This window comes from Stegostoma tigrinum, chromosome 16 (genome assembly GCF_030684315.1).
Source record: "Stegostoma tigrinum isolate sSteTig4 chromosome 16, sSteTig4.hap1, whole genome shotgun sequence".
Lineage (NCBI taxonomy): Eukaryota > Metazoa > Chordata > Chondrichthyes > Orectolobiformes > Stegostomatidae > Stegostoma > Stegostoma tigrinum.
In genome coordinates, this window is record NC_081369.1 from 28,569,682 (window position 1) to 28,594,058 (window position 24,377).

General features: G+C 39.9%; 1 protein-coding gene across 2 annotated transcripts in view; it reads left to right on the forward strand.

Moving 5' to 3' along the window:
* si:ch211-212o1.2 (uncharacterized protein LOC492735 homolog) overlaps nucleotides 1–24,377 on the forward strand; it is a 187,724-nt gene that overhangs the window by 11,792 nt on the left and 151,555 nt on the right. For both annotated transcript variants that reach the window (XM_048547142.2, XM_048547141.2), the window contains exon 2: nucleotides 8,598–8,717. In XM_048547142.2, the coding sequence (XP_048403099.1) occupies nucleotides 8,598–8,717 (120 nt within the window). The remainder of the gene's footprint in view (nucleotides 1–8,597; nucleotides 8,718–24,377) is intronic.

Genomic DNA, 24,377 nt, shown 5'->3' on the forward strand with positions numbered 1-24,377 from the left:
GTCTGGTGATATACCACAAGTTGACCCTGAATTTAAACTGAGGTATGTGCATTTCAATGGTTACTAATGTCAGTCAGTGATGCTGCCTAGAAACATAGAGACACAGAAAATGTATGGTACTGTGTAGAAAAAGACCTTATCCAGTTTAATCTGGCTTATTCGCTCTTGATTTGTCGTCTTGCAAATGATCATACTTCAAGTGCATATCCAATGGAGTGAGGATTTCTGCCGCAATGGACTGTGACTTCCAGGGTACCGTCATTTTGGTTGAAAACAATTCTCCTCAGCTGTTCTCTAATCATTCTATTGATTACAATCTACAAGTCTATCCACTTTGGTTACCAACCACTTTGTTAAGGGAATAGATCCTTCCTATCCATTCTGTGGAGGCTCCCGATTTTTTTTAACATCTTAATTAGATTTTCTGTCGGCTTCCTCTTCTCTAAAGCAAGCGACTTCAATCTACTTTGATCTAAAATTGTCTGTTTCTGGAACTTTTTATGAATTTCATTTGTTACTGTCTCTAGTGGAAACATACCCTTTTTGCATTCTGGCGACCAGAGCTGAATGTAACACTTCAGTTGTGGCCTACATAGTGTTTTGTATAGTGTAGCACAACCTTTCAGTTCTTATATTCCTAGACCTGTCCTCCTTCCATTTGTGATCTGTGGACATGCAGGCTCCACGATTCTTCCACTATAACTGCAGAATTTGGGCTGTTGCAGTGGTGGCCCATAACCTCTGAGCCAGAGATTCTGGGCTCAAGTCCCAGTTGCTCCAGAGATGTGTCATAATATCGCTGAACAGGTTAATCCTTGATGGGGAGTGCTGAACTTTGTATGATGGGCTCTGTGTAAATAGAGTTTATTTTTAGGCAGCTGTTGTGGTGCAGTGGTAGTGTTAAGTCCCGCCTGCTCCTGAGGAATGTCGCAATATCTCTGAAAAAGTTGATTAGAAAATATCTAAGGTGCAGAAATTAAAATAGAGGGGGGAAAATGAGGTATAAAAGAAATAGCAGGAAAAGTAAAAATGAATTCTTAAATCTCCAGTAATAATTAAGTTCTGAAAGTATGAGATGCCACCTTACGTTAAAAAGTGTTGTCGTAGTGTCATGAGAATTACTTTGTGGTGATTAAGACTTAATAAGCTTATACTTGAATGGGAAGGTCCAGGTCCTGACCTTTCCTGACACATTTTTAATCATATCTGTTGGGTAAATAGTTGGACTTGACTGCACGTTTGCAGTGTTGAGTGGTGCAAGCCTGGTATGACAAAGCTTGTGGAGATCAGGCCAAATCAGATGGCAACTTCCTGATCTCTGCACGTAATTGTACTTGTGTGGCTATTACGATTTGCTGCCCATTTTGCTCAATAATGATGAGTGCTGTTTTTCCTCAGCACAAAATTGGTGCCCATATTTGCGAGGTTTTTTGAAAAGATCTGTGCCCATGACCTAATGTAATGTCCAATTCCGGTTCACTTGGAATACAGATTTTGCTTTCTTTTTCTTCCTGTTGGTCTGACAGATACTGTAAACACTGGGCACCAGATCACCTCCCTTTTTCCTTCATTAATTTTCCATACTGGTACTAGTGTCAACTGACTTTCTAAGTGAGGGTGAGTGCACACTAGGCAGTGAATATAAACGGATGATGAGTTTGTAGTGAAAGTAATTTGTATGTAATATAATTACATTTTATTTTCCAAGCCATACACAAGAAGTCTATTCTTTATGCAAAAATAAAGGAGATAAGAGAGCATAACAGCTGTCGATGACATTATTCATTATCAGCTTAGCCTGATGGATATTGTTTTGCTACAACATAATTTCTTCAAGTTACTGCTGAATAATATATACATTGCTAGTAATAAACTAGGAAAGAATTCAGAATGGGAATCACAAATGTTTAGAAGAGCGTACTATGTTTTGAGTAAAATATTTTCTTTCTACGTTCCCAAATCTTAGATTAAATATAGATAGAAAGCTGACTATTTCTTCAGTACCTTCTCCTGCATGTTGTAGTCCTGGAGTTATGATTATTGATAGTAGAGGCTCCAAATTTCTTTCCATCACGTGACCGACTATAAATCACTCCCGTTCACAGTGCCTGCCATGAGTTTATGATGGAAGAATTTACAAGTTGATACATAAATTCTTTGGCTGTGTTATGAACAATCTTCTTTGATCCCCAAGTTCTAGAGTGGGACTTAAACTTGGAGCTTCAGGTCCAGAGGCCAGGGAGATAGCCGCTGTGCCTCACGACCACCTAGAATACAAACTGTCAATCCTCAGCAAGTTGATACCAACTTTTAGTCCATTTCCATTGAGACTATCTTGGCTTTTATGTAGTGCTGTAATCTCGGGAAATGGGTACCATTCCCTGTTTTCGCCTTTGGTAAATATTGTAGTCATTAGGACCTGGCACAACATGCACTCAAAAAGATCCTGCCAGAGGAATTGGGGAACGTCCACCAGTTCCCGAGTTATGGCTGAAATTTGTGCGCACATGGGTCTACGCAGAGAGGATTTAAATTAATAAATTAGCTGAGGACTCCCTTTTCTGTATTTGGAATTCAGTAGTTATTAGCCTGTATTAATTGAATCAGGCCAGGATATGGTCACTAACTAGGTGGAGCTGAAGACAAGGGAGCCTTGTTCTTCACCTCACTCACCAGTCAGCTAACGGAGACTGAGGATGTTAATACTCCAATATTCTGTGGGTATTTAACCAGTTCTGAAAAATAATTAAAACTGCCCTTGCCTGAGTTTCATGTCGTCTTGTTTTAAAATGTATGTTTTGGAGATGCTTGGTTCAGATTTCTGACAGAGCCTGACTGATGCTTACAAGTGAAGAAGTAAATTGTTGAAAACTGTGTTTTAAATGCAACTTGTAAGAAATCTTATAATGTTTAGTTATGTGATGTATTTTTAGTATTTGTTTATTTTTTTCAATGGAGCTGCAAGTATCAGGCCCTTATTCCATTGGGATTTGAGAAATCCCAGTGAAATTGTATATATCCAGTCCCACTATCTGGTATAGTGGCATCCACTGGAAGCAGGCAGTTACACGAGAAAAGTAATATTTAGAGGAAATAGTCTGAAATAAAGTTCAAAGAGGCAGGAGAAAAAAATCATATGATCTAGTCCATTTGAATTTGAATTGAGCTACAACATTGATTCCCTGGCTTTTTAAAATTCGTTTTCTGGGATGTGGGTGTCACAGGCTGGCCAGCGTTTCTTGTCCATCCCTTGTTGCCCTTGAGAAGGTGGTGATGAGCTGCCTTCTTGAACTGCTGCAGCCCACCTGCTGTGGGTTGACCCACATTAAGGAGGGAATTTCCAGATTTTGGCCCGGCGACAGTGAAGAAACGGCGATATATTTCCAAGTCAGAATGGTGAACGGCTTGGACGGAAACTTGAAGGTGGTGGTGTTCCAATGTATTTGCTGTCCTTCTCGTTACAGATGGGAGTGATCTTGAAATTAGAAGGGGCTGTTTGAGGAACTTTGGTGAATTTCTGCAGTTCATTTTGTAGATAGTTCACACTTCTGCTACTGAATGTCAGTGCTGGAGGGAGTGGATGCTTGTGGATGTGGTGCCAGTCAAGCGGGCTGCTTTGGCCTGGATGGTATCAAGTTTCTTCAGTGTTGTTGGGGCTGCACCCACCCAGGCAAGTGGGGAGTGTTCCAACACACTCCTGACTTGAGCCTTGTAGATTCTGGACAGAAACAAAAAAACAGAAGTTGCTGGAAAAAACTCAACAGGTCTGGCAGCAGCTGTGAAGAGAAATCAAAGTTAATGTTTTGGGTCCAGTGACCCTTCCTCAGAACACCGGATCTGAAACATTCACATTGATATCATCATACCGGCTGAGTTTTTACAGCAACTTCTGTTTTGTTTCTGATTTACAATATTCGCAGTTCATTCAGTTTTTATTTAGATGGTGGATAAGCTTTAGAGAGTTAGGTGAGTTACTCGCTACAATATTCTCTGCCTCTGACCTGCTCTTGTAGCCACTCCATTTATGTGTTGAGTCCAGTTGAGTTTCTGATCAATGATAACTCAAGGATGTTGACAGTGTGAGATTCAGTGATGGTAACACAGTTGAATGTCAAGGGGCGTTGGTTAGATTGTCTGTTGTTGGTGATAGTCATAGCCTGGCATTTGTGTGGCATGAGTGTTGTTTGCCACTTGTCAACCCAAGCCTGGATATTGTCCAGATCTTCTCTGTATTTTATCACAGACTGTTTCAGTATCTGAGGAGTTGCGAATGGTGCTGAACGTTGTGCAATAATTGGCGATACTGGCCTCTGGAATTTTTCAGTATCCTGCAACTTGCCCTTGAGTAGGCTTGAGTGCATTGATTGTTAAAATTTTAAAAGAGGGCTTGGATAGTTTCACTAAAAAGCCCCTTGGACAAAATTCTTGAGGTTGAAAGCAATAGTAGTAGGATCTGAATTTAGAAAGAGAAGACTAATTGTTGGTCTAATGTCCCAGAAATGCGTTTTAGGCATCAGCTTGTACATAGCTGTACTTTGAACGGTCTATTTAATTCTAAAACAAAAGGGAGTTGAAGTCAAAATAAGTAAGTAGCATTTCTACCTGGATTTGGTGCTCATCTGTTTCATGTTGGGAAAGAAGGCAGAGAAAGCCGTTCTGAAGATCAGGTTATAGGCTTCCCAACAAATCAGTGAATATTATATACAGACAAGAAGTGTGTGTGCTCATCAAGAGTAAGGACTACTTGGCTTTGTGAGCTACCATATCTTGATGTGGGAAGGTGATGATATCATGTCAAAGAGATACCTTCTGCAGGCATCAACAGGGTATTGAATGCACAAGACAATTAACATGTGACCGGGAATGATATAAGATATTCAGTGACTCATGAACGAATGGAAGGCATAGCAACCCTAACAGCCGTAGGACTTTAGCTCAGTAGTAGGTTCCTACATTAGGTCAATAGGACTGAGGATCAAATCCCATCTTTCCCAGAGATGTGTTGTAAATGTCTGAACAGATTTATTAAACATGTCTATCAATGCCAGCAGCAGAGGAAACCTATAATACACATGATGTTCCATCCACAACTTGGATGAAAGTAGCAACAGAAATGTTCACAGCATGGGGGAAGGTTCTATCCTTGTGACAGATTGCTTTAAATTTCTCATTGTTTAATAACATAGCAACACAACAAAAACGGCTGTTGTCATGATGAGTGTTACTTATAGTTTATTCTAGTTTATAAACTAGGAATGTTACTTCTAGTTTATTCAGTAAGCTGGATCAGACACTGCCTGATGAAAGATTATGGTATATTAGCAAACTGTTTCAAAATATGTAAAAAAAGGGAAATGACCGATGTCAGATTGAGAGCGCTACCAAAGCTTTGCATTGGGCAGGGCATGCAAGTTAAGAATACAAGTACAAATACTTGGATGTCAGCAGATATTTCTGAAATATGCGACCAGCAAAAATTATATCTGTATTACTCATCATGATGTTACATTGTGAAGGAACAGAAGACAGATCAGACCAAGATACAGTATGTCAATTGTAAAAGAGAAGACAGTGAGAAAAAAAAACTCCGACAATGATTACGGTGTGGTTATTGAAGCTCAGTCATCTGAACTCCAGGACATCAGTGGTTCCTCATGGTAGTGCCCCATGCTCAGCCATTTCTGGATGATTTATCAAGTGGCAAATAAATCAACTCTTGACTCCCGAAGTTTGTCTGGGTAGAAGGCACATGTTTGATGGAATGCTTGCCACTTGCCTGAATGGCTATGGCTCCAACAACACTCCAATCTGCCATCATCCAGGATAAGGCAGCCTGCTTTATTGGGACCTTTACCATTGACACACACAGTGACAGTAGTGTGTATCATCAACAAAGTGCATCACAACAACTCTACAAAGCCTTTTCAAAAATGCCTTACAAACCCACAAACTCTACCACTTTGGAAGATGAGGGTATTAGATGCATGGGGCCATCAACATATGCTAGTTCCCCTCCAAATCACACACCATCCTGACTTGGAGCAATCTTGCCATTCCTTCATTGTTTTTGGGCCAGAATGCTGGGCATCCCTTCCTAACAACTGTAGGCATCCCTACATCCCAAGAGCTGTTATGTTTCAAAGAAGTAGTTCACTACCATCTTCTCCAGGGCAGTCTGGGATGGACAAAAATGCTGGCCTAGTCAATGATACCAACATCACATGAGCAAATGGAAAAAATCCTCATGAAAGTTTGCATCAGTCTTATGCTGAAGTATGGACTGATGAGTTGCTTCATTAGTTGGTTTGGATGTGGCTTGCTTCTTGTGCAAAGAACATTGCAGGGCAAACTTTCCACTTTTTTGAGAAGATGCTCGTAATATAGTTGTATTGGAAACATTTACCTGAAGGTGCGGCTGATATTGGAGCACAAGTGGGAATTTTTTGGAGTCTGCAGTCTTTGTTGTATCTTCTATAATATGCTCTGCTATTTCTTGATGGTGTATGGAATGAATTGAATTGACTGAAAATTGTCTTCTGTGATGATAGGACTTCAGGAGGAGGCCAAGTTGAATAATCAACTCAGCACCTCTAGATTAAGATGTTTGCAAATGCACCAGCTTTGCCTTCTGTACTTAGTTGCTGGACTGCTCCATCATTGAGGAAGGAGATCTTCATAGAACAGTTGCCTGCTCCGGTAGTGGCTGTAATGAGTTCAGTCAGGTGGACCTCACAGACTATGAGTTCCCTGATTGGGGCTGTTAATCTGGTCCAATCAGGAAGGCTAGGGTGACAGATATAAACAGCTATGTCAGAGATTCTGTTCACTCTGAGAGCTGGCTCTGAGGGAACTGGATCAGTGTCAAGGACTCTCCATGAGTAATTAAAGGGTGACTTGATGACAGGATACTGACCTCTTGTGGACTAATTTCATGTCCCATTAATAATTTAATTTTCCAGAACCAGTCATATCCTTGTGGCAGAATGCAGTGTTTTAATCAGATCTACTGGTTGTGGCATTGTTTAATTCGGTCTATAGCGTTTAAACAGTAGAATACACTGTGCTATGGTCTTACTGCATTGGTTCCTTCCTTTTTAGCCATGCTCAGTTGATCTCTGGCATTATAGTAATGGCAGAGTGAGGGATATGCTGAATCAAGATTTCCTCTTTGGTATTCTGTCTCTCCTTGGGAAGGTTAATTGTTGTTTCAGTGCTTATGTCCCCAGAAACAAAAGTGTACTGGGTGTAATTAATCCTTTAGCTTTAAGTCTTCCGCTTGGAATCTGTTCTATTAAACTGTAGACAGTTGAAAATTCAAAGCTATGTGTGCATTCTTAGATGGCATTCTATTTACACAACTTTGGGTTAATTCTTGCATAATTTCCAATGGCATTGTGCCCACATTTTGTGTCAGCAGTTTTTTGCATTAAAATATTGGAAGAACAAAAAAATCCCTGAAATTTGAAGAGCCCAATTAATTTAATTGGAAAGCTTAACAGGGCTAGGCCTGCTTTAATAGCTATAAACAATAATGGCAGTGAACTGTCTCTTATTATATAATTCCTAATCTGAGTTAGTCTGACCTCCTTTGTCAGTGGCTTTGTTTTGTATTTCCCTTCAAGCTGGGTTAGATTAGTGCATTTGCATCTATGATTCACGTTGTCAAATGTGTCTTCAGCGGGAGGCATTGAGTGCTGTCGAGGTAATCCATTGTCAAAAAAATGGTCAATTAGTTAACCTGGACCATCGTTTCAAGTCTCCTTTTGCCGGGTTGGAATGGTGTTGATGGAAGTATGGAAGCAGTATGACGCCCTGCTCCTCAATCAGGGATTGTGCACAACAAAGTGTAATGTGAGGGTGAAAGTACATTTTTCCTTTAGATAAGTACAATAAATCTGGCAATCTGCAATTTGCCTGCTGTGTTCAAACCCACTCGATACAAAAAGACTTGGTTGGTAACCGTGAAAAGGGGACAGAAATCCATTGTGTTCAACCAGCCCACTCTGACAGCTGGAATCACTCATAGAAGTATTTTGCTTCTGTGCCTTAACTCAAAATATTCTGAAAAATTCTGATGTCTCTGCCTCAACAGGAAAGGCAGTAAAGCTGGTCGTAAATAAGATGAAAATGGTGACTCCCATTTGTGACTTTTTTTGATTTGTAAACATTTAATTAAAAAAAACAACAAAGTTGTAAACTAAGTGGAATAACTATGGGGGAAGGTAAGGGGTGGCATTGGGGCAAATGGTAGCTAAACTTTCCAGGGGGGAGAAAACTTGTCTAATATTTTATTTCTTCAAATATTGCCTGATTGTCTTTGGAAATTATTATTGTTGCTTAAAGATTCGAGGTTATATGGCTTGATTTCAATTGTAATTAAAATCTTAGTACATTAAGGAAAATAATCAGGAAGAGTTAAATCATCATTTAAAATCAGATGTCCAATTTTAAAAAGAAAGGATCTCCTAGTGACAGAAACTGCGGTATTGAAATGAAAACCAGAGTGTGTTGATAAGGTTTAATTGTTACTTTTGAATATATTGCCTCACCTATTGTAATTTCCAACAATAATATCTCCTTTTCTCTCTTGTTCTCAGGTAAACGGTTACAGGAATGGATCTGTGTCATCTTGTGTGTCTGTTTGGTGACGATCAACTTCTTTTTCCTGATGCTGCATTTTTCTATGGATCACGTTTCCAAATTAATAGTAGCCATTTGTAAGTATTGTGCAGACAATATTGATGTTGCATTGCACATTAATCATTTGGAGGAATCATTACTATTGATGAATTGCACGCAATAGTGTAAATCTGTGCTGGTTTTGAAAGGACGAAGAGCAGGGTTATACTTGCTGCTGTATAAACTGCACTGAAAACTACATCATGTTGTGCATCAGCAGTATTACAAGCTGCAATTTCGGTGAAATTAGTGTTTATATTTTATTTCTAGTCAGGCTGTCTACAAAATTGTGATGATCGTTTTTCTCTGGTATTCAGTACTTTTGTGTCTTCAATCAATTACTCTGGAGACTGTTTGGCCTTTTATGATTGTAATTGCTAAAGACTAACCTGAGTTGGATAAAATTGCCACCATTTCATATAATGTCAGATTCTTATATTCAGAAAAGAACCATGAACGAAGAAGAAACACAGTTTAATCCTATCAATTCTGTCTTTCCAGGTTTTTGTTGTAGCAACTAACTTTGCCATTTATCAGAAACAAAAATTGCTGGAAAAGATCAGCAGATCTGGCAAAATCTCTGGAGAGAACTCAGAGTTAACGTCTTGGGTTCAGTCCTGAGGAATGGTCACTGGAACTGAAATGTTAACTCTGACTTCTTGCCCAAGACTGTTGCCAGACCTGCTGAGCTTTGCTAGCAAATTTTGTTTTTGTTTCTGATTTCAAGCATCCACAGTTCTTTGGTTTTCACTTACAATTTATCACTCCTTTCTCATCCACAATCCAATACGACCAGGACCATCCATGAAATGCATGATTCCATAAATATGTTTGTACAGTTATAACCAACTGGAGTTGGTGATAGTGCTTCTTTTTCCCCCTTTATTCATTTACAGGATGAGGGCATAGCTGCCTAGGCAGAATTTATTGCCCATCCCTAATTGCTCAGAGGGCAGTTAAGAGTCGACCACATTGCTGTGGGTCTGGAGCCACATGTAGGCCAGACCAGGTTAAGGATGGCAGTTTCCTTCCCTAAAGGACATTAGTGAACTGGATGGGTTTTTCCTATAATGGATAATTCTAGATATTTATTGAATTCAAATTTTACCATCTGCCATGGTGGGATTCGAACCCAGTTCACCAAAACATTACCTGGGTGTTTGGATTAAGAGTCCAGCAATAGTACCATGACGCTATCGCCTCCCAGTGAGGTGATTTGGTTTGGTACTAAATTGTGAATCTCCTACAATGTCCGATGTATGGAACTATTTTAAGACTTTGTTTTTAAGTTTATGGATTATACTGTTAATCACAATCATTCGAGAAGAATATTGAAAAAAATTGCATAAGTATAATGTTGAGAGTCAAAAATGAGGCCTCAGAGGTGTTGAGGTGTAACACAATCAGAATGCATGAAGTGTTTGTGCAGTTGAGTGGATGATGCATTTAATATTTTCACTTAATTGTTGTGTTCAGTTACTGAAATTTAGTACTTTTGCATTTATAACATTTGACATGGGGAGAAAGTTAACATGAAGTCCTGCAGTGGCACAGTAAAAATAAAATGTAAATGTTTGTGGCCTTTATGTACTGGAATAACCCAATGTGAAGTTAGAGGAACAAAGCAGACCAGGCAGCAACAGAGGAGTAGGAAAGTTGATGTTTCAGTCGAGACCCTTCTTCAGAAATAGGGAGGGGGAAGAAAGCTCAGAAATAAATAGAGAGGAGGGGTGGGGCTGGGGAAGATAGATGGGATGGTGATAGGTGAGTGCAAGTAAAGATTGGTGAGGATTGGTCAATGAGGTATGAGGGGTGGATAGGTGGGAAAGAAGATGGCCAGGTTGTGGCAGGCCAAGGAGGTGGCGATGGGAGGGAGGGATGAGGCCAGAGTGGGGAGATTTTAAAACTGGTGAAATCCATGTTTAGGCCTTTGGGCTGTAGGTTCCCAAGGCAAAAGATGAGGTGCTGCTCCTCCAGTTTTTGGGTGGCATTATTGTGATCTCCCTCTTTACATACTGGAAGTTTGTTTTGGGTTGTTTCTGTGCTGTTTCACTTCAATGCAACTCTCTTTGTGAATGTACTTTTGTCTCATGCGATACAGTTTCCCATCAGTCCCTCATCATCCAACCCTCATCATACCACCCTGGATTGAATTAATTTAGATTTTAGATTCCTCCAGTACCTGTTATCTATGCAAAATCAGGACAGTTCGCTGGAGAACTGTTTCCAGGCATTTGTTGATCCTGGTATGCAGTCTGATCTCAGTAATTCCACAGTCGTTTATTTCAGATGAAACTGAAGTTATTGGGCAACATTTTGAAATGACCTTCCAATACAATGTGAGTGCCTGCATCCAGCAATGTGCAGCACTTGTCTTCCAAGTAGCTTTGTGAAAGATGATTTTAGAAGAAGGTTCATGACTTTGAAACTTGTTTGAGTTCATGGTATAAGTGGGCACTGTATCCTCAGGTACTTGTGAGCCAGGTGATTCTACTCCTGAGATAAATTTTGTCATACAGAATTTGTTACAGCATTGACTTTTATTCTGAGGTACTATATTGCAGAAATCATACAGATGCTAGCTCTGTCAAGATAAGTAATTAAAAAAAAATAGTTGTTTCATAATTGGGCTGTCCTTTCATATATTAACACATGGAAAAAGTTCTGTTGTATTTTTAGCTGATGTTATATAATGGTTAAAAAGTGCGGTCTTTCTGTTTAGTGCCACAAGTCCTTTCCTGTGTTTCCTTTCGCTGCCCTAAGTCCCAGGAACAAACCGATTCCCTACTCTTACTGACCATGATTTCTTCACAACCTCCAGCTCTTGCCTAGTTTCTTCCCAAGGCCTCCCTATGGAGCACAGTCAGCCAGCAGCAGCTCTTCCTTGATCTGTACTCTAGCTCTGAAATAAAATTGCTTTTGGAATGAGCTGCCATCGCGCACACATCTCTAGGACTCAGCGAGGAGTCTATTCTCTCAGAAAGAGCAAAATGATTAAAGCATTTATATAAAAAAATCCCCAACTGAATAAAATACAGATGGCAGAGATGGAATTTCCTTCAGGACATAGTTACACACGTGAAAACACATGAGATAGTCAAGTCATGACCGGTCCTACATGTAAATACGTTTTTGTATTCAGCAGTGCCTGCAGGATATCTATCCTTTTGCGTACTGGGAAATTACTCTGCGACAGGGAAAACGACATTTACAGTAACTGCAGTGATGGGGGTGGTTTGGTGGCAGTGACAAAGGCACAGTTGTGAGAACAATTTGTGTGATATGAAGCAATGGCTGTTCTTATTGGGGGAAATTTACAAAATACCAGCCTGGAGTGAATGAATTAACTGTAATTAAACCAATAACTGCCTTTACCATGCAACATTTTGGAAGAAAAATCCCTAGGTAGGGGAGGGGCGGTTTACTAAACTGCTCTTAAGACATCCAGATCCTGATTTTATGTAGGTTTGTGAATGAATGCCCAATGCCGCTTGCCTAAAGCCAGTGATAATGGGAACTGTAGATGCTGGAGAATCCAAGATAACAAAGTGTGTAGCTGGATGAACACAGCAGGCCAAGCAGCATCTCAGGAGCACAAGGTAGCAGTGTCCTCTTTTAAATTTAAGATGGAGATCTGGTTATGGCATCAGGTTCTGATTTTGATTTTGGCTGAACGGCTTTCCCATTACATTGAAGAAAATTGGTCTCTCCAGAGAGCTGAAGAGGCTCCAAACAGTTACTTTTATTTTACATTTCTTTATTGGCTAAGAGGAACATTAGCACTTCTCTGGGCCCCACAAGCAATGCTTTGGCCTTGAATAAGGAGCATCATGGTTTGTTTTCTTTTGCAGCATTCTGCTGCTAGATTTTGTGTACTTGTAAGCCATGAAAGGTAGCTTAATGGATCCATGCCTGCAGAGATATTATTCAAATTGGGTAAAGTAAGTTCAGAGTGAATCTTTAATAGGCATCAGCATGGGAAGAAAAGTTCCTCATTTCTGTCTAGCCATGATTTGAACTCTGATAGAAAAGGCAGAGTGTTCTGCTGTGTTGTTATTTCAAGTCTTGAAACTTTTGGAGATCTTACTGATTTTAAAGGCGATAGCATTTCCTTTCAGACAAGGCTACAAAACGTATGATGGTATTGGCCGTTGTATGTATTAAATGCAGTAACATCGGAGAAAGAAACCCAAACATTTTCTCCCCATTCCAGATGTCATTAGTCCTCATTCAGTAGCCAGACCCACCCTGCCAGAATCGCTGACATAAGTTCTGTCCATTTGTACATCCTGCCATTTTGTTTCCCCTTGGGTGATGTCGTCTGAGTTCACAAGGGCATTTTCGATATAGAGTTGAACTTACCTTGCAGCTGGCGCATCCAATAATCAGAAGTATCAAGGGTTTGAATTTATTCCTACACATAAGCCGTCACAAGCATTAATTTTTCGTAAAGGAAACTGAACAACTTGCTTACTGAAACAAAATTAGTTATCTTATGCAACCTTCCACACGCAGTGATGCTGATGTCCTGAAGCTAGGAAGTTCTTTAACATGTATACCTGATATAAAATGTTTTTATAGTTGTTGTGTTTTAATTTCTAGAAATCCCCAGTTGAAGGTGTCTATCAAGATAATTCATAAACGATTAGACTTTTGTAATGAATTACAACACACTTCAGGGCCTAGCATGAACTCTTGCCACATGCTTATGGATTTGGATAAAAAGTTGTGCATCCAGGTTTGCAGATGAAAGCAAGTTAGGGGACATAGTAGGTTGTGTGCATGGAAGCAGTTGTCTTAAGGGAGCACAGACTAATTAAATGTGCGGGGAAATACTAGCAGATAATTAATGTGTGGAAGTGGGAGGCCATTCACTTTAGACCCAAGAAAGCCACATTGGATAATTTCCACGTGGTGAATGGCTAGAGCTGAAAATTTCTCATTTGTGAACTCCAGAGTTATCCTGCTGCTGGAACTGACAAAAAGACAGCAAGAAGAGCCATGGGCAGCGTTTAACCAGCAGCAGCCAGTTACGAGGTTGCTCTCAGGACCACCATCCAGTTGAGGGTGGTTGCCTGCCCCTCAGTGTTTATATCTCCAAGAGATGGTAGCCTTCGAAGCACCACTGATAAAAGTGCCTGCTAACAAGGCTGCCCTGGAGAGTGGAATAAGCTTTTAATTAGTTTAGAGTCACTTGAGGCCTCAGAACTGTGAAGATGGCCAATGTCAGAGAGGTGCAGGGAAGGGTTCCCTCTATAGTCCACAGATCACCCATTAAGGAAGGCACTCTCTCTATTTAGGAGCCTGTTGGGCAGCCAGGGTTTACTCAGCTGTCATCTTCCCAGAGTGTGGAGGCCCATCCTGACACCTGTGAGAGAGGGATGTAGTCTCTTATTAATGTATTGATTAGTTTAGTTAGTTGCCTGTCTCTTCTGCTGTCACAAATCAGAATATCCTGAAACAGAAAGTGTCAATACAAGGCACAAAGCCTTTCACCTCCCAGACTGTTTTCCAAGGGCTAGTAAAATCCCTTGTTTTGAGGAGAACGCAAATGATAATTTGGAAGAAACCAATAATGTCCTTATATAAACCAGCCCAGCTTCTCCCTGCCTCCCTAACCTGGTCTTGCTCTCACCTATCCCCTCCTCCCACCTCAAACCACACCTCCATTTCCTACCTCCTAACCTCATCCCGCCCCCTTGACTTGGCCGTCCTCCCCGGACTGACCTATCCCCTCCCGACCTCCCCACCCATACTCACCTCGACAGGCTCCATCCCCGCCTCTATCTCCTCTTCTCTTCTCTTCTCCTCTATCCACCTTCGTTCGACCTCTCCCTCTCTCCCTATTTATTTCATAACCCTCTCCCCATCCCCCTTTTCTGATGAAGGGTCTAGGCTCAAAGCGTCAGCTTTTGTGCTCCTAAGATGCTGCCTGGCCTGCTGTGTTCATCCAGCTTCACACTTTGTTATCTCGGATTCTCCAGCATCTGCAGTTCCCATTATCTGTGTCCTTATATATATTGTTTTGGAAATCCCAAAAGCCCAGCCATCTACTAAAATTGTGAAATCACAGGGTTTATTGTTTAAGATAATACTTTTTTCTACATTGATTCAAATAGCATGAGAAAAGCATGACTGCTACTAACTATATAACTGCTAACACAGATATCACAGATTCAGTTGATTTTAAATATATTAAAAATACAATGAGCACAGTTACTTATATTCTGAACTAAACTTGTTAACTTGAATTTCTTTCCAAACTCATTTGAATTGTGCCTTTGAACAACTTAAGTCAGATAATCACCAGAAATTGAAGGAATAACTACTTGGTCAAGTACTGTCCCAAAGATTTGTATAAAGGTTGAAATTTCTTGGGTATATCACAAGTGTCCATCAAGACTGTCCCTTCAAACCACCTCCAATAATCCCATAGTTGCAGGCTGCAGCTCAAAACTGATTTTGCTCACTTCTATAGTATAGCAATCTCAGCTCAGAACTCTCGTGGTTCTAACGTCCTCTGAGTCTGAACTCTTGTATGCAGCAACTTTCTCTCCTCTCCCTCTCTTCAGTTTGGCGATCCCAGAAATCTGACCCACTCTGATTCTGTTCTTCAGTTTCAAAAATTTTGAACCTTTTTACCTGAACTGTAGAATTCAGCTTGCAGAAGATGTTCTCTGCATCCAGCCGGTTCTAATAGAAAATGTTTCAAAACAGTACATAATAACAGGAATCTACTTCTTTCACCTTGTTACTAAGTTCTTGTACTTTTGTATTCAAATATTGTATTTTCCCCAGGCAGCTTAGTCAAATGATCAATTGCTGAAAGCAAGTTGCTCTTAATACGAATAATTTTCCAGAGAAACCTGTTTCTCAAGAGACTATCACCCCAGTATAAAGTATAGGGTTTTCCTGAAGCACATGAGCCATCATAGTATGTGGGGTACCGTTATAACCAGGTGAGGAGGGATGATCCAACTCCCTTTCTTTTCACCGCTTCTCTGCCATCACAACAAATAATTTTATTTTGTTTTTAGCTCACAGTGAAAGAAAAAGGCATTTAACCTTTGTGAGAAATCTTCATGATATTATGATGATTTGGGAATTTACAGTTTATAAAAGCAGTTATAATATATATTTATGGTTTTAGTTCTGTGAAGGCTTTTTTTGTTTAAAGAAATCATTCAACACTACGAACAGTGAAGAGACAATTTTCAAGTGGCATGTTGTTTACTTGTGTAATAGAATTCCCATGGAGTTAATTGTTGACATGTTTACAAAGTTGGATCTTATGTTACAAAAAAGGACAGATTGGATGCTACTATTATTTTGAGTTTCAGCATCAGCTTTCAGTTCAGAAGAATCATATTTTTAGGTCAGAAGAACTTTTTCACCCAGCTAAAGGTAAATTAGTTTGTGAAGTCTTCACGTTGTGAGGGCTTATGTAAAAGTTTCTAGGCCATCTGATCTGAAAAGTGGTTTGAACCATCGGAACTGGAAAGAATTTTCTAGACCATTGAAACTGAGAATCCATGTCATCCGAACCAGATAAAGATTCTTTGGCCATTAAAACTGGACTAGACCAGTTACATAAGAAATTGAAGTTCAGATAGATATGGTATTTCGTTGGGATTGAGTATCCATAAAGGATGTGGATGGGAAACAGGTTGAAGCATTGTTTTGCTGTTTATGTTAAGAGCTAATGTTGCTTTGTTTCTTTTTTTGAGGGGTTGTGGAAATTAACTTGTATTCTGTTATTAAACCACTTTGATAGTATGACTATGTTCAGTGAATAATCATAACAGTAACCACACACACAGATTATCTTGTATGTTGAGCTTTTAACGTTTTGGACAAAGCAGATAGTTGTATGAGTGAAATGAGTGTTCCTGCTTCTTTCTGCAGTCTGACTATCTGTGGTATGATGTTTGATGATAACACTTGTACATCATTCTCCACTTCTAGACAGGACATGTACTTTGTCAATTTTGCTGTGCCAGTGAAAATTATATTTCACAAATAAATGTTTTTGGGTGAGATAACTTTATTTTGCTTATTTTACCAACTCTGGGTACTTTGAAGTAACAGGTGACCAAAACTTTGTCCTTCAAACCATATTTGTAGCACACGGTTGTGGAACTGTTCCACCAGCTCTGCTTTGACCTTTATTAGCAAGGCAACATGATGAAGTAACAAATTCTGAAAATGCACCCAGAAACCATTTTTACTTATCAGCATTTCTCTGATCAAAGTAGTCACTTGAATTGCTATGCCAATGTTGCAAGATGAGCAACGATACCTTCTTCACATACTGTAGCTGCCACTGCATATGCATTCAGAAACTCAGTCAGTTGTAGGAATGTACCAAAAACTTAATTATACAGTGTAGTTTTTCATATTTCAATTCTTTTTGTAATAGTCAAAGCTTGTCACTCACGGTGCAGTTGTATTGTCACTAGTGTTCAGTATATTTAACATGTTTAAAACATCTACAAGTTATACAGGTTGTATCATGCTTAAAATTAATGAGATGCCCATCATTAATGTCAAACTTGAGTTAGTTGAATCACCAATTTCCCCTAAGATGCATTGTGTATCTTTCCTAATGTCACTGGCTGTACAGCATTAATATTTTTGTACCAGAAGTCATTTGACATTTTGCTCAGCTGTAACTATGTCCTACTACCATTTGTCATTTTGGGGTGATCTATAGTTTAATGATTTTGGTTTCTAATTTTATAACATTATTTTTTAATAACTAAGCACTGCTTGTGTTTGTGAGGGTTTGTTTTTCCATAGTGCTCTCACGGCCCCTTAGAATCTGCTGTCTGGTCTACTTATTGCATTGACTTGCCTTATGTGTCTTTAGCTGTTTTTATACCTTAAACTGGATGAATTTAGTTTGATTCCAGTAATAAGATTACTCTTCCTTTCCAAGATTTCATTGCAAATATTCCTGCTTTGTTTTTCAGTGCAATCCGAATAGCTTTCTGCAAAATCAAATTTTCTTTTCAATTGTAACAAATCTGACAAAAACTAATCAATCCAATAATAATTCTGTCTGTTAGAAATTCTAGCTTTCCGAAGTTCCATCATCATAATTTTGCACCAATCTGTAAAGCCCATTAATGAAATTATCCATGGATTCTCATGGATGTTAAAACTGTTCTGTTAAAACATGCAATTTCAATAATTTTATTTATTCTCAGATTGAAGTAATTTTCAAAAGCTTGTACAAAAGTACTTGTGCTTTCTTTTCTGTTTTAATAAAGAGTCATTAGTTGTAAGTCCCATTGAATACAATTGTATATTTAATTGCTTGTTTGTTTATAGCATGTAGCTTGGAAGCAGTTCTGTATCTTAAGAAGTCTTTTCCTTAAAATGTCTAATACCGTGTCCTACTTAGCCCATTTCTGAAATTAAACCTGGTAAGCAGTATTATTTTTCCAGCCATTTCTTTTTAATGTAGTTATTTATTCTTCATAATTCAAAGCTTTTTAACTTTGCGGTATCTTAATGTTGCTTCTAATTTTGCTTTATATGTTTTTAATTTTGCATATACCAATGCTGCTTTAATCTCTTTCCTAATTAGATTTGTATTTCTTTACTATAATGATGTTTTAATTTCCTTGTTTTGAAGGAAACTTTTAAACTGCATGGTATAGTGACGCTGATTCTTGTCAAAGCTTTAAACTTTGCTTTATTATGATATTGTGTCTCTGTGCTACTTGTTGAAGTTTCCCTCTCATTTTTACAGAAAAAAAATGTATGTTTCTCATTTTTGGCTAACATTTAGGTTTCCCATCTTCTGAGAGCAAAATCAGGGTTTTCCACCTTTTCACAGACAAAGTGAATGATTCTGTACTGTACCTTTCAAAGCCTAATAAACATTGCCTGTCCTTTTCCATGACATTCCCAAATAAGGCCAGGTTCCTGTGGCCTGAATCAATTCTTTTCATTCAAACCATGCATTAAATTATAGATTTTTCTCTCTTACTGAAACCTCAGTAATCTTCATATTACCTCCTTTGGTTAGACTTTCTCTGTTTAATCTCTAAAATTGCCCTGACCTCACCTTAATTGCATCTTGTGTTATTATCAGTATTGTGTCCCCTGGTTAAGGTATTTCTGTAGCTCCTGATTTCTGTACTTTAGCCTTGCTTCATGAAGTCTGCTTACTTTGATGTCAACACTAAGCAGTAAATTCTCCTTTTATAACTACCAGGCTTCTCAGCCCTTTCTGCACTGTTAATTCAAAGTCTTCCACTTGCCCAACAAGTAATTTTTCTCATGGAACTATGATGCTGATGTGCTTGAAAACAAAAAATGCCGGAGATCACAGTGGGTCAGGCAGCATCCGTGGAGTGAATGCAAGCTAATGTTTCGAGTCTAGATGACTCTTCAACAGAGCTGGCATCAGCTCTGTTGAAGAGTCATCTCGACTCAAAACATTAGCTTGTTTTCTCCCCAGGAAAACTACCTGACCCACTGTGATCTCCGGCATTTTTTGTTTTCAGTACAGATTCCAGCATCTGCAGTAAATTGTTCTAATATTATGCTTATTTGTTTCTCAGCTGACCCTCTAATTGGGCCTGTTCCTACAGGTTCTCACTACCCAGTGGAACCTGTAACTGCCAGATCTTACTAGCATCTTACTCACTCTTTCCTCTGCACTTCTTACCCCATCTGAAGTAAAACGATTCATGATTAAATGCTGTTCCTCCCTTGTTGAGCATTCAATAAATTTGTCAGCCGTCACTCTGAGTCGTTGTTATAACCATGACTATCCATTACTGCAGTTTGGTCCACTCGAATTCTCACCAATGTTACCTTGAGGTATTAAGCAACGATGCCCATCCCTGTTGTCATTTTGTATGCAGTGTGATGCCAGCCACTACCAACATGGAGTTGGGATAGTTTTTGGCCATCAAGTGAGTCTTAACACAAAGAGGCTCTTGTCTTAAACAAGATGTAGTTCATTTCCTGATGACAATAAAAGTTAAACATTGGGTGGAATTTTTAGATGCCTTGTGTGCTGTGGGCCCTGGCGAAAATAATTGGAAAAATACTGTGAGAATGAGAAAATTCAAACTCCTGACATTTAGAAACAAATTTCTTTTATTCTTATTAGCATTGAAAGAATGATTTCTGACATTTGTTACTGAGTGATGACTGCCTTATTTCACTGTTAGCTGATCTCACCTCTTATCCATGCAGTTCTCAATACTCTCTGCCTTACTCCAAGAAACTAAATGGCATGAATTCCCCACGTGTAGGTGAGAGTGATAACCTGCTGGAAGCAGCATCTTACCTGTTGCTACTTGGGTTCCCCTCCAGACAACTCAGTCTTTACCACAACACCCTGACATGCTCCATGGACACTGTCTTCTTCCATGCAGGTGGGCATTGCCAACCCAACATCATCCCCATATCATCATGGCTGCTTCCAGACCATCCTGCCCATCACTTTAGCCTGTCATGTCTACCTTTTGGAGCTCAGGTATGTTTATGATTTGGATACTTCTCCTGGGTCACTTTGCATACGGGGACAAACAGGAATCTCATGCACAGGACTCACCCTCTTGGTTTTAGCTTAACTTAAGAGCTCCATCACTTTGCACTGATGTTCAGGCTGCCAGGTTTTCTGGCTCGCATTGCTTTTGAGCACATAAAGCTTCTATGTCCTAATTTACTGGTTGCCAGCCTCTGTGGTTTACATTGCTGTTTAACACAAAAGGAGATGTGGGCAGCTTGTCAACTTTGGAGTACTGAACAGTTAAGGAGGTGGACATGTTGCAGTATGGCACTGTGCTGTGTCGATGTCTATCAGCAGTTTATGCAGCAGAATACACTGCCTCAGCTTCAACCAAATGATCATGTCTGAAAGTCAAATCAGATTAGTTTTTAGTTCGTTGAAAAGGGACTTTGGTCAATCAAGGGTTGCTGTTACATTCAGTTAAGTAACTCAGCTGATCTCAGTCCAGGGGGTTGACAGGTGTCAGTCAGGTGCTTGGTCTCACTAAAGTCTGGGGATCAGTATCCTTGCAGTCTGAGATGATACCACAGTCTGTCTTATTGGCCAATGCAACCACTCTGGGGACCACAGGTACATCAGTTGAGGTGCTGGGCCTTCCTCAGTCGGGGCTGTCCTGCCAAATTCTTCACATTGCAGGGTCATGGTCAGTCCAGGGAACTTGGCCAGTAACAATTGGGGACTTATTAGATAGAATTCCATGGACTCCTACGGCAGGGGAGAATCTTCAATCTGGCGATGGGGTTCATTGGACTGCTGCGAGAATGAATACAGTAAAAGGGGCCAATTCAAGAGTTAGGACTGGGATTTCATTGTCTACTGGAGTGGACAGGAATTTGCTAACCCCCAAACGTTCTGAGTCAGTGGAGTTGTTTTGCACTGGAAATAGAGTCTGGTTGTTCCCAGAGTTATCGAAAAAGTTAAAGATTTCATAAATACACAAAGTTCCCCAGTTTGCCTGATTTTCAGACCAAAGTTAATAGAATGCATGTACCAAACTTCTGTTCTGAGCAAGAATAATTACTTATGACAGTTATTTAGACTGTAGCTACAGGTAAACAGTAATAAGCTGTCAGCTATAACAAATCTAATTAAAAGTGTAATCCCTTCATAAGGTCTCTGTTAAATGCTCATTCACTTACTGGCAGGGGGAAAAGCTGGACAAAACAGTTCAACAGACTTTTTGTCAGCAGATTTCTTTGATGAGATGATTCTTAAAAATATTCTTTTGAGTAATACATAGCTTTATTCATCTCAGATATATGCTTCCACTGGTTGGTAAGTGACACCAGGAGGTCTGGTGTCTTTGACTTATCAGTTAATGGTTACAGCTTACTGCAACTGTAGCAGCAAAGATACACTGGTTTTCTTCAGGTGTACAATGTATTTTGAATGCAGAGAACAGAGAGACTGCTCCTGAGCTGGAGAAGAACTGAACACTTCTCTCTCTTTCTCTCTCTGTAACTTGTTCCCAGCTCCAAACTAGCCATTTATCTGAGACTAATCACACAGTCGTTGACAAGCAAAAGATCTGTTATTGATAATCAGGCACTAGTCCATAGACCAATCAACTCAATTTGCCAACAAGGGTTGCAAATGAACACACTCCTCAGCTGCAAACTGGTTGCAATTCAAACTTCAATATAAATATACATTCCCTACAGGGAGCAAATTTTATTTTGTTGATAGCTCATTCTTTTTTTGTAAAAATGAATATTAAAAATTATAGCCTTAAACAATCATGACCAATATAATCCTCGTAGCAATTGGACCCCTAACATATCAGATAATCAAATCCATGCAGATGTGAAGTTAGAAGTTTCACTTGATTTTGCCATTTCTGTATCATTCCTCACATCTAGTATTAGAAAACAATGCTTTGCAGAGCTGCTGCATGTTGACATCTAACTCTAAGTATCTAAGAATGTGGACTATGATGTTTAGGGATATCTTTTTTGGAAGCAGCACTATCACAACAGATTTGTACCGAATGCTCATCTGAATAAAGTTACATAAATTAGAGCTCTTTAAGAGGTATGGCATCAGCCTTCTTGCAAAGTTTCCATTGAGCACTGTGTCAGAGCATAACATTTTCTGCATGGTGATTGATGTGAGGGCTCAGGAATACTGTTACTGATGAGCTGGTCTGTTTCTGACATTCCACGTAGCTTATTGGCACATACATGTGAGATGGACTATATGCTCTGAGGAACAACTGCAGATCTTTCTGGAATACACTATTCCTTGACCAATAAATACACCAGAATGTCACTGATGCCATTTCGTCCAAAAACAGTTTAAATCCTTTACAATGTTAAGGGTAGTTAAGTCCCTTGAGCTCTGGAACTTTCCCTCACTTCCACAGCTGCAGGGCATCATAATTTGCCGGCACATTGTTTTGAGGGTACCCTGTCTCCAAACTGCACCACAAGGCAAATGGAACTGATTTTATTCTATCAGTGTCACCATTGATGCTAGACTTTGGTGTGCTCGGTATTCTGGAAAATGCACAAGGTCCTGGAATTTATAAAATCCCATATTGCCTGTTTACAAATTGTGAACTTTTTGAACAAAATAGAATGTATCTGCAATTACAAATCTACAAATGCAAATTCACCCCATAGATTTGTGTGCGTGTGTGTGTGTGTCTGACTCCAGCGTCGACAGCTCTTACTATCTGTGTGTATGCATAGGCCTTGTCCATCGTACCCAATACCAACAAAATGCCAATTTCCAGATGCCATCCTACAACTCAGCTGCTTCACCCTTGACCACAGTATCTTCTCCTTCAACAACCTGTTCTTCGTCCAGATGCACAGAACGGCCATGGGACCAAATTTGCACCCCAACATGCCAACATTTTAATGCCACATTTGAGCAAGACCTCTTTGCTGCACAGGACCTCTGACTAGCACTATACACTGGACACATTGATGACATTTTCTTCCTTTGGACTCATGGCAAGGAATCACTGAAACAACTACATAATGATATCAGAGGTAACAAGGTGTAGAGCTGGATGAACACAGCAGGTCAAGCAGCATCAGAGGAGCAGGAAAGCTAACATTTCGGGCCTAGACCCTTCTTCAGAAAATGGTCTAGGCCTGAAACGTCAGCTTTTCTACTCCTCTGATGCTGCTTGGCCTGCTGTGTTCATCTAGCTCTGCATCTTGTTATCTCAGATTCTCCAGCATCTGCAGTTCCTACAATCTCTGAAACATAGTGATATCAACAGGTTTCACCCCACCATTAGACTTACCATGGACTACTCTTGAGAATCAGTCTAATTCTTGGACACACACATCTCTGTGAAGGATGGACACCTCAATATCTCACTGTGTGGTAACTTCACAATGTTGCACTTCTCTAGCTTCCATACTAAGCATATTAAAATGGCCATCCCCTACGGACAAGCCCAACACATACATAGGATCTGTTCGGATGAAGAGGAACACGATGGACACCTGAAGGTGCTGAAGGATGCCCATTTAGGAACAGGATATGATACTCAATGCATCGATCACCAGTTCCAGTGTGCCACAGTGAAAAACTGTGATGCCCTTTGCAGAAGACAGACACGGGATACGACCAATAGTGTACCCTTTGTAATCCTGTATTTCTTGGGTGCAGAGAAATGGCACCATGTTCTTTGCAGCCTTCAAAACATTATCGATGATGATGAGCACCCTGGCAAGATCTTCCCTAAGCCTCTACTTCTCGCCTTCAAACAACTGCCAAACCTTAAACAGACCATTGTTTGCAGCAAACTTCCCAGTTTCATGACAATATTGAACATAACACCATACAAACCTACCATGGCAACCTCTGCAAGACATGTCAGATCACCAACATGGACACTACCATCACACGTAGGAACGCCACCCACCACGTACACGGCAGGTACTCATGTGATTTGGTTGACATTGTCTATCTCGTACGCTGCAGGCAAGGATGCTCCAAGGATGGTACATTGGCGAAACCATTCAGACGCTACAACAATGGATGAATGGACACTGTGCAACAATCACTAAACAGGGATGTTCCCTCCCAGTGGGGGAACACTTCAGCTGTCAGGGATATTAGGCCTCAGATCTTTGGGTAAGTGTCATCCAAGATGGACTTTGGAATATGCAACAACACAGAGTCGCTGAGCAGAGGCTGATAG